This window comes from Clytia hemisphaerica, unplaced genomic scaffold (assembly GCF_902728285.1).
Source record: "Clytia hemisphaerica strain Z4C2 unplaced genomic scaffold, Clytia hemisphaerica genome assembly, whole genome shotgun sequence".
In the NCBI taxonomy this organism is placed as follows: domain Eukaryota; kingdom Metazoa; phylum Cnidaria; class Hydrozoa; order Leptothecata; family Clytiidae; genus Clytia; species Clytia hemisphaerica.
The window spans coordinates 1-9,133 of NW_027103682.1; the positions used below are offsets into that span (position 1 = coordinate 1).

The 9,133-nt window shown below is 34.9% G+C and overlaps 1 protein-coding gene across 1 annotated transcript; it reads right to left on the reverse strand.

Moving 5' to 3' along the window:
• Positions 1-4,609: 4,609 nt before the first annotated feature.
• LOC136803804 (serine/threonine-protein kinase BRSK2-like) lies at positions 4,610-8,647 on the reverse strand (the record flags this gene model as incomplete). Its single annotated transcript, XM_067060534.1, has 8 exons — positions 8,451-8,647; positions 8,099-8,193; positions 7,670-7,755; positions 7,386-7,464; positions 7,150-7,214; positions 6,906-6,990; positions 5,023-5,054; positions 4,610-4,643 (listed from the first exon to the last, which is right to left on the reverse strand). Coding segments are annotated over exons 1-8 (540 nt in total), but the record flags the coding sequence as incomplete, so codon positions are not given.
• Between the last annotated feature and the right edge of the window lie 486 nt (positions 8,648-9,133).

A 9,133-nucleotide genomic window follows, 5' to 3' on the forward strand; every position in this document is an offset into this window, starting at 1 on the left:
GATAAAGTTGACTCTGCAAATACCTTGGAGTCGAAATCCATAAAAAACTAAAATGGAATATTCATGTGGCTAACATATGTAAAAAATCGAACCAAATCATCAAAACTTCCTACAGAGAAACCTCCGAGGCTGCAACAGAACAATCAAATCCCAGGCATACAAGATCTACGTGAAACCCATTCTTAATTATGCATCCTCCGTCTGGAATCCAGTCAACAATGAAAGCCTCACTAAACAACTGGAGCAAGTCCAACGAAAAGCTGCGCGTTTCGTCTACTCCAACTGGTCCTGGAAATCCAGCCCCACAACTATGATCAACGATCTTGGCTGGGAATCCCTTGAATTCGGTCGTAAGAAAAACAATTTACTCATGCTTCACAAAATTGTTAATGAAAAGATTTCCCTACCAAAAGACTTCTTGCCCAAACGAGCAAGAATAAGCAACAGGTTCCAACAAGTGCGTGGTAGAGTCCTGGCATATTCCAACTCTTTTATCCCTTCCACCATTGACTGGTGGAACGAACTTCCAAATGAAGTGACCATGAATGATAACTTAACAACATTTTCTGACGAACTTCTAAAACATATTTAAATCTCATTTATCCTAACTATATATTTTTACAGCTATAGCCTTACAATGAATCTTTACTTCCACTTTCAAGTCTTAGCACCTTACCCTAGAACAATCTTTGTGCCAAGTCTTAGCACCTTCTTCTAGAACAATCTTTGTGCCATTAATTCATTCATTCCTGCTTAGCATCTACTAATCTCTTGCATCAGAGGAATGTAAAGAGATGGAAAAACAGCTTTTCTGATTACTCAAAGTTCAACGATCACTTCTATTGAAAATTCTATTGTAAAAACGTTGATTAGGTTATTAAATGAAAGTCCAGAAAAGACGGCTCGCCATACAAATCGGACGGTTTCTACGTGATTTGATGATAAAAATGAAAATTTGTTTTTCCTTTTTTGCCGATTACTAGTTCAATTTTTAAGACTAAGGTGCAATATTTTTACCAATGTATAACAAAAGAAACTCTTAACGCAATGATATTAAATTGGTTCTTGTAAAACTGTCAGAAGTCGAGTAAAATCAAGATGAAGTTATAATTTTCTCGAGCTCTAGCTTTCCATATTATGGTGCGGTCATGATGCGGTTATATCAGTAGAATCGCTAGGAAATTCTGAGCAAGAAGATATAGATACCTTTTCATATAGGAGAGGTGTACCCAAAATATAAGCCCTAAAAGTTTGCGCATAATCAGGCTTGAAACAAAAGAATTTTGTCACAACACGCTAATTATGCAGATTTTTTATAACGACAACAAAAGAAACCTATTTACTCGACATAAACTCCCTTAAGGGCAAGAGACCTGGTATATGACGAGCCGTTTTTCCATTGTTTTCAAGAAGCTGTTTTTCCATCTCTTTACATTCCTCTGCTTGCATTATTTCTGAGGTTTACTCAATACTAGGAAGGAGTTTTATTTTATTTTATTTTGTATATCAATAAAAATTTTTACTTAGCACATTAATTCATTTTTCATATCACTTTTCTTATTAAGTACTATAGCCTTAGTCTTAGCCTTAGTTAACTTTGTTTAACTCTTGCTCTAGTATTTATATTCTTTCCCTTAATTTTAATAAAACTTGTACATTATAACAATAATATTTATTTTAAACTTTAAATTTTATATGTGGCGAATATGGGCTCACGCCTAATGCTACTTAATTAAATAGATAGATAGATAGAGATCTCAAACCTCAAATCTAGGGCGGTTGGCAGTGAGCCTGGAACTTAGATTTTTGAGGATTACGATTTTACCAGCTTTTTAGCGATTTTTGCCTCACTATACCCAAATCTTGCAACCTCTTTACCTTAAGGAAGATCGAAATTAGATTTTCAGCATTCCAAAAAAACGCATACCTGTGCATTATAAATTTGGGCTGTTTTTTATCTTATCATTGTTTTGACAATTGTTTTTGTGCTGGAGTTTTTAATTGGGCCATTCCAGGAAAAAAATATTACTGTTATTCAATTTATAAAATAGATTTTCTGTCATAACATGTCACCATGACTTCACTGATAGCGGGCTCGTTTTAACTTATTTGTTTTCATTCAAAATAACCGGACGTCGGTTGGAGAATTAGAGAACGCCTGCCGCCTAACCCCCTATCGCTAACCTGATAACAGATGTTCATAATTTTCTTACGCGCACGGTAAACCTCTGAAGGCACTTGAAAATTATACATCTGAGGAAAATAGTCCTCCCGCGGAAAATTCTACAACAAGAATCTTGTTGTGCGCCGGAAAAATAAAAACTAATACGGCGCCCTATTCATAAACACAATCGCGCAACTTTGTTGTCATTCCCAGTCCTTTTAGACAAACGCGGTCCTTAGGATTTCGAGATTGCATATTCGTCAGATTGTTTGTTTTCACACATCCCTTTAGAGCTTCAGCGTGGTGTGCAGAAAACATTCACAATCTGATCTGATTAACAGATACCGTGAGTGGTCCTAAATCCGACGGCCCTGCCTAAATCCGACCTCCCCAAATAACTGTTATGAAAAAAAATTCTATGTTTACAAACATTCCCTCTCCAAGTTGAACAATAAACTATTGCAAGAACTCTTGAAACAAAACATCTAACAATATGACTATATAATGTCTGAAGATGTCAATTAATGAGATCAAAAACGTGTGAGTTGTAAAAATTGGTTCAATTGGTTCAGTGTATCAAATTTCTCAGTTTAGTTGACACTTTGGTATCTTCTTTGCGTCACAGTTTTTATTTTAGTTTGTATCTTTGAAAGACCCCATATCGGATTTAGGCAGGGCCGTCGGATTTAGGACCACTCACGGTAATGAGTGAGTGTAACTTGTCGCGCAAGTGACGTCAAACGCTCCATCGTTTTGCAACTAATTTGGTCTTCTTCGTTCCAGACATTTGCGTGTGTTTCACTAACATACGGATTTTTTTCATATTTCGAAAAAGAAATTGTGTATTTTTTAGTATGTCGTTCACTAACTCTAATCAAATGACTTAAGAGGTTCAGTGAAATGGTGGCCGAATTGTCGTCCCATGTTTTGTCAGATAGTCCTAAGTTAAAGCAGTTGAAGGTACCAGATGATACTAAGCGATTCATACATTCTATTGTTTCTATTTCTATTCGATAATTTACAGGAGGTTTTACAAAACCTATTCTCACAAATATTATCTAGAAAAGAATATAAATAAGGTAAATAAATAATGACAAAAATTTCGTAATAACTAAAACGTGAAACGTCAGAGAAACGGGTGGAAACGATATGGAAACGGGGGGAATCGCCCTGGAAACGGGGAGAAACGACAGGGAAACTGGTGGAAACGACATGGAAACGGGGAGAAACGATTGGAAACGGGTAAACGACCAACAGTGAACAAAACTTCTGTTGTATCATTAGTCGGTTCCCGTCGTCGCAAACGCCGGTTTAGCAAAGCCTTTAGGATGGTATTGTTGATGCTCTCAAACTTTATTTTTAAGGGGAATTCGAATAAGTTTTCATCAACCACGGGAGTACATATCATATCGTAAATATCTTTTTATGCTTCAAATGGAATAAGAGATAGAATGGGACTTCTTCACCAGAAATAGTAAATAAATAATAGTAAATAAAAGCTTAGTAAATAATAAATCTTCAATTGTGAGAGTTTCTTCAGTAAGTTTGAAAGCGATTTCAATTTAATTTTAATCGAAAACGGGAACTTATTGACTTGAGCAGTAAAACGTCAAACTGAGAGCGTCAATATATCATCAGTGTGTAAGAATGGAAAATATATAAACAAATGTTGCTTGCTGTATTTACGAATTTGACATGACGCGCCTTAGAAGACCAAATAATAACTGCATTTTCGAAAAACAATAAGATTTCTTGTTTTAAAACTGCACGAAATCCCTCTTTCATACTCGAATCAACCCCTTGGCAAAATTTGAGAAAGTTTTTATAAAATTGGAAAAAAATACGGCTTATTTTCCCCAGTAGCGACCTGGCTTAATTTTCTGGGGGTGCAAACTATGAAATTGGAGCCCTTATTTGCGCCCTCCATTATTAAGTGAAAATATTAAACTGTAAGAGCAGTATGGTTGAAAGTAACGCCCGGAATCTTTGAGTCAAGAAACTTGGAATTTGTTTTTTGTAATTTGAAATGTTAAGGTGTTTTGAACAAAGGAGGCGCAACAATGGTTTGCGCCGCGGAAAGTCTTTCAATTTTCAACTTTTAATCTGTCTAAAATGCCCCATATTATAGCACCAAAAATAAAGCCACTCAAATAAAATACATGACCTGTTGATACTTGAAATAAAAGTTTTGTACCTGATAATCTAATCTGATTATTAGGTAATTTTTCTGAGATAGACGGAGATGTATCTTAATGCTGGACTAGCGTTACATAAATTTCCGTATCGTTTCCACTGGTTTCCACCCGTTTCCGTATCGTTTCCACCCGTTTCCGTATCGTTTCCACCCGTTTCTGTATCGTTTCCACCCGTTTCCACACGTTTCTCTGACGTTTCACCTTTTAGTTACTACGNGGCTAGTAATTGTAAATATTAATATGAACTTACCCGTACAACTTCTGGACAGGCATAGTGAGGAGAACTAAAACAAAAGCATAAAAATTCAGTACATAGAAGTCACAAGCAGTCCCTGCCATTATCCCAAAGGAGGAAGATTCCTCCCAAATAGGCAAGAGCTTCCCGAAACAGGCATAACTATGGTTCCCAAATGGGAATATTTTCCTGATTAGGCTAAGTTTCACCTTAATTTTAGTATGCGACTTCCAAATCAGGGTTAAAACTTCCCGTTCGAAATTCCAAAAAATCTGAGGTTAACATCCTTCTAGTTTAGGATATAGGAAGTTTATTCCCGATTCAGAAAAATTATTCCGACCAAGCTAGTGACAGGGAGAACAAAGATAATAGAAATTATACCAGATTATACCATACACAATGAATGTAATTAAAAATCAGATCCATACCCACAGGAGGTCTCTAACATGTCATTTTCCATCTAGAAAATAAAGTAGATAAAAAGTAAGACTCAAAACAAGCAACATGCTGAATGGAAGCCATGAAACCTACCTAATGATTAACATCAGATGAAAATAAGAAAAAAGTGACAATAATTGTACAAAAATTCAGAATGGAAAAATAAAGCTTGTGTGTTGAATAATGTAAAATGGTAAAAAGGAATTTCCCCAAATACGAAAATCACTTAAACCATTCAGGCCCAAAAAACCCTATTTTTAAGCAGTTTTGGCCCAAATTTGCCCAAAAAAATTTTCCTTAAAAATCTGGCTCCGTCACATTTTGGGCATTGCCATTTTGCATCATTGTGCAAAAAATCAGAAAAAAATTACGAGTCAACATTGAGAAAAGCTATATTTTCTTATTTGGTTAAAGGGAATTTCCCCAAAATAGGAAAATCCGTCTTTTAAGGCGAATAAGAATTTTCCGGGAAAAACCACTTCAGTCATTCTTTAGAGAATCTTGCCCTCCATCTTTGTACAAAAAATCAGAAAAAAGTAATGACAGGATTTTGCACAAAGTCCAAAAAACCCTATTTTTAGGCAGTTTTTGGCCCAAATTTGCCCAAATTTTTTTTTTCGAAAATCGGGCTCCGTCACATTTTAGGCATTGCCATTTTGCATCATTGTGCAAAAATTCAGAAAAAAATAATGAGGTATATTTTCTTATTTGGTTAAAGGGAATTTCCCCAAAATACGAAAATCCGTTTTTTAAGGCGAATAAAAATTTTCTGGGAAAAACCACTTCAGCCATTCTTCAGAAAAAAGTAATGACAGGATTTTGCACAAAGTCCAAAAAACCCTATTTTTAGGTAGTTTTTGGCCCAAATTTGCCCAAATAAATTTTTTCTCAAAAATCGGCTCCGTCACAATCTGGGCATTGTCATTTTGCATCATTGTGCCAAAAATCAAAAAAAACTAATGAGCCAATCCTGAGCAAAGCTGGTAACAGACGGACGAACGAACGAACGAACGAACGAACGAACGAACGAACGAACGAACGAACGAACGAACGAACGAACGAACGAACGAACGAACGAACGAACGAACGAACGAACGAACGAACGAACGAACGAACGAACGAACGAACGAACGAACGAACGAACGAACGAACGAACGAACGAACGAACGGACATGGGTTAATTTATAGGACCTCCACCGGGGTACCCGGAGGTAGGTCCAACAATCTTGTCATTTCTTTTGTTAAAACATGTCAAAAGTCTATTGTTATTGATAAATCAGATATATGTCGAGGGAAGAATTGAAGGAATTTTTTTCTTGAGGTCTATGGTTTTGTTCATTGAGATTTTTCTCTTTTTAAACTTTCGAAAAGAGAATACAACAATGTTTCTATATTACAAAGCAACTGCTTGAAAAATGGCACAAACCATGTAATTTCACAATGACATACCTTAAGTGAAAATCTTTGTGGAAAGAAATTTTAGCGGATTTTAATTTTGCGGTTCACAGCTCAAAATTTGGAAGTTTCGCGGAATTTAATTTCGCAGTTGAGAGGATATTTTGTTTAAAATGTCCTATTTGCCCTTAAAAAAACAAATTTTATAGGTGTTTTTTTTATCATGAGAATATTCTTGTTTCGCGGAATTAAATTTTGTGGATTTGACGAAAAACCGCAAAATGAAATTTTGCGAAAATTTGTTCTGTGAAAATTTGTTCTGTGAAAATTTGTTCTGTGAAAATTTGTTCTGTGAAAATTTGTTCCCACGATAATTTATTCCCATGGTATCATAGCCAATAGTGGGCTGAGTAAACACAATTTTGATGATTGAAGGATATCTAACCTCCAAATATTCATTCAAAAAAAGATCACAAACCTGCACTGAAGCCATTCCAAAGTCAGCTATTTTGATATTTTTCTTTTCATCAAGTAGCAGATTTTCTGGCTTCAAATCTCTGTGACTGGAAGAAAAAGAAAGTTCAGGTTAAAAGAATATGGAAACATTCTCTGACATTTCACTCATTTTCAGAAAAGTTTAAAGTTAAATGAAAAATTGTGTTACTTTCTCTAATGAAATTATAAGATTAGATAAAAAGAAACAAATTCAGACCGATTCTTACCAGACTAAATGATGATGACAGTAGTGTGTTATGGCTGATACTATTTGCCTAAAGAATTTTTTGGCCTAAAAGTGAATGAAAAATGTGAAAGTGAGTTTCTTTTATTTTAATTTCAGCATAACTTTTGATCAAATGGTGCAGATTTATTTAGTGATGTATCAAGTTCAAAAGTTTTTATGTACTTTATAGTAGATTGTGGAGGAGAATTATCAAACTTCAAAAGAGATCTATTTTACCTCCAGAATGTGAAGGCGCCCTTTTGAAACCAAATAATCGAAGAGTTCACCACCTCCAACATATTCCAGCACCAAAAACCTGTATAGTAAAGAATGAAGCAAACACTTTTCTTATTACTCCATACAAAGCAGTACAAATATTCTTTTTTAAAAATCAAAATAGAGTTCTGCACAATAAGCTAGACTCTTCAAATTAAATTAGATTTTGAAACAGAAACCACCCTTTTTAAACTTCTGCAAGGCAGGAAGATTTTTGAAGAGAAAAACTAACTGAGGAGTCTTACAGATTTTTGCGACTTTCATAAACATCATAGAGCTGGAGGACATTGTGATGTTCTATCAGCTTCATTATTGTTATTTCTCTTTCAACCTACAAGAAGAAGATATAAAATAAAAAAATTTGATGGCATCCAATAACTGGATGCTGCTCCTCCTGAAATCGATCATATTTAGGTAAAAACTGACTTTTTAGTAGAAAAGCACTACAAAGTGCTCTTTTCTGCCATTAACAGACGCTACCCTGCCATTCTAATACATGGCCTAAAAAACATTTTCTGTTTTATTCTGAACTTCTTATTCATAATGAAAAGAGAAAAGCGCTGCTATGCTCACTACAAAAAGTTTTTGCATTGGTAAGACTTATTGAATTTAGGATTTAACTAAAGTAATATTAAAATCTGCCTTGTTTTTTTTGCAACATCTTTTGCTCTTACCTTTGCAAGCACATTTGGTTGGATTTTGTTTTTATCAACAATCTTGACAGCAACCTTTTTCTTTGTTTGGCTGTGAATTCCTAATCTAACAACACCTAAAAAGTAAGTAAAAGAATTCTCAGTATCTGATAATAACATACTCAATCGATACAACTTTTCGTAAAAGCAACCTTGCTACAACCTGAATAATGTAAAAAGACGGTTATCGATAAACTGTAAATTAAAAGGAGATTGTTTCATAGAAGTCAATAGACCTGCGAAATATACTTCTATAATAAAGAAAAACCTTCTTTCTTTTTAAAGTTGACTGGTACATAATATATGACAAGTTATAAAATGGATAAAGACTCACCAGTTTGCCCTTTTCCAAGTGTTTGTTGAAGAAAATAGGGACCAACACCCCTCACATCTACCATGGTGACTATTGGTTGATAATGATGCTCACAGCATTTGCCTTAAGAATTGTTGTTTTGTAGCAACACACCTCATAATTCACATTTAGATTTTTCCAGCTTTCTCTACAATATCCATTTATCTCAATTATTAAATAATCTTTTCTAGAAAATAAAAACAGCTTAATTGAACTACTTCCCAAGTATCAAGTCTGACCTAAATTATTTTGCCTTGTTTTGGAGGTAAAACTTGCTGTCCCTAGGCCCCAAAAGTAATAAAAACAAGACCGTCTTGGAAGTCCTAAGCTTTTATGGAATGTTTAACAAAAAGTAATTAACTTTTTCTAAGGCATTAACTTATTCAATCACATTATAATGAGAAGGTCAGTTCTCCTCTCAACCTAATTCATCCCAAATGCTTTGAAAAGGGGTTCTCTTTTTGGATATTATGTGCACAATTAGTGAATCATACTAGCATTGAATATTTATTTGACAATTTTGTGCTGCTCCAAGGAACATCAACTGTTTTCAAAGCCAAATTGGCAGCATGTAAACATAGTGTCCTCCCCCCCCCCTTTAAAGGGGGGGGGGAATTTTTTTTCTCAGAAAATAGGAAAAGGGGGGGGGGGGGGGGGCAAAATGG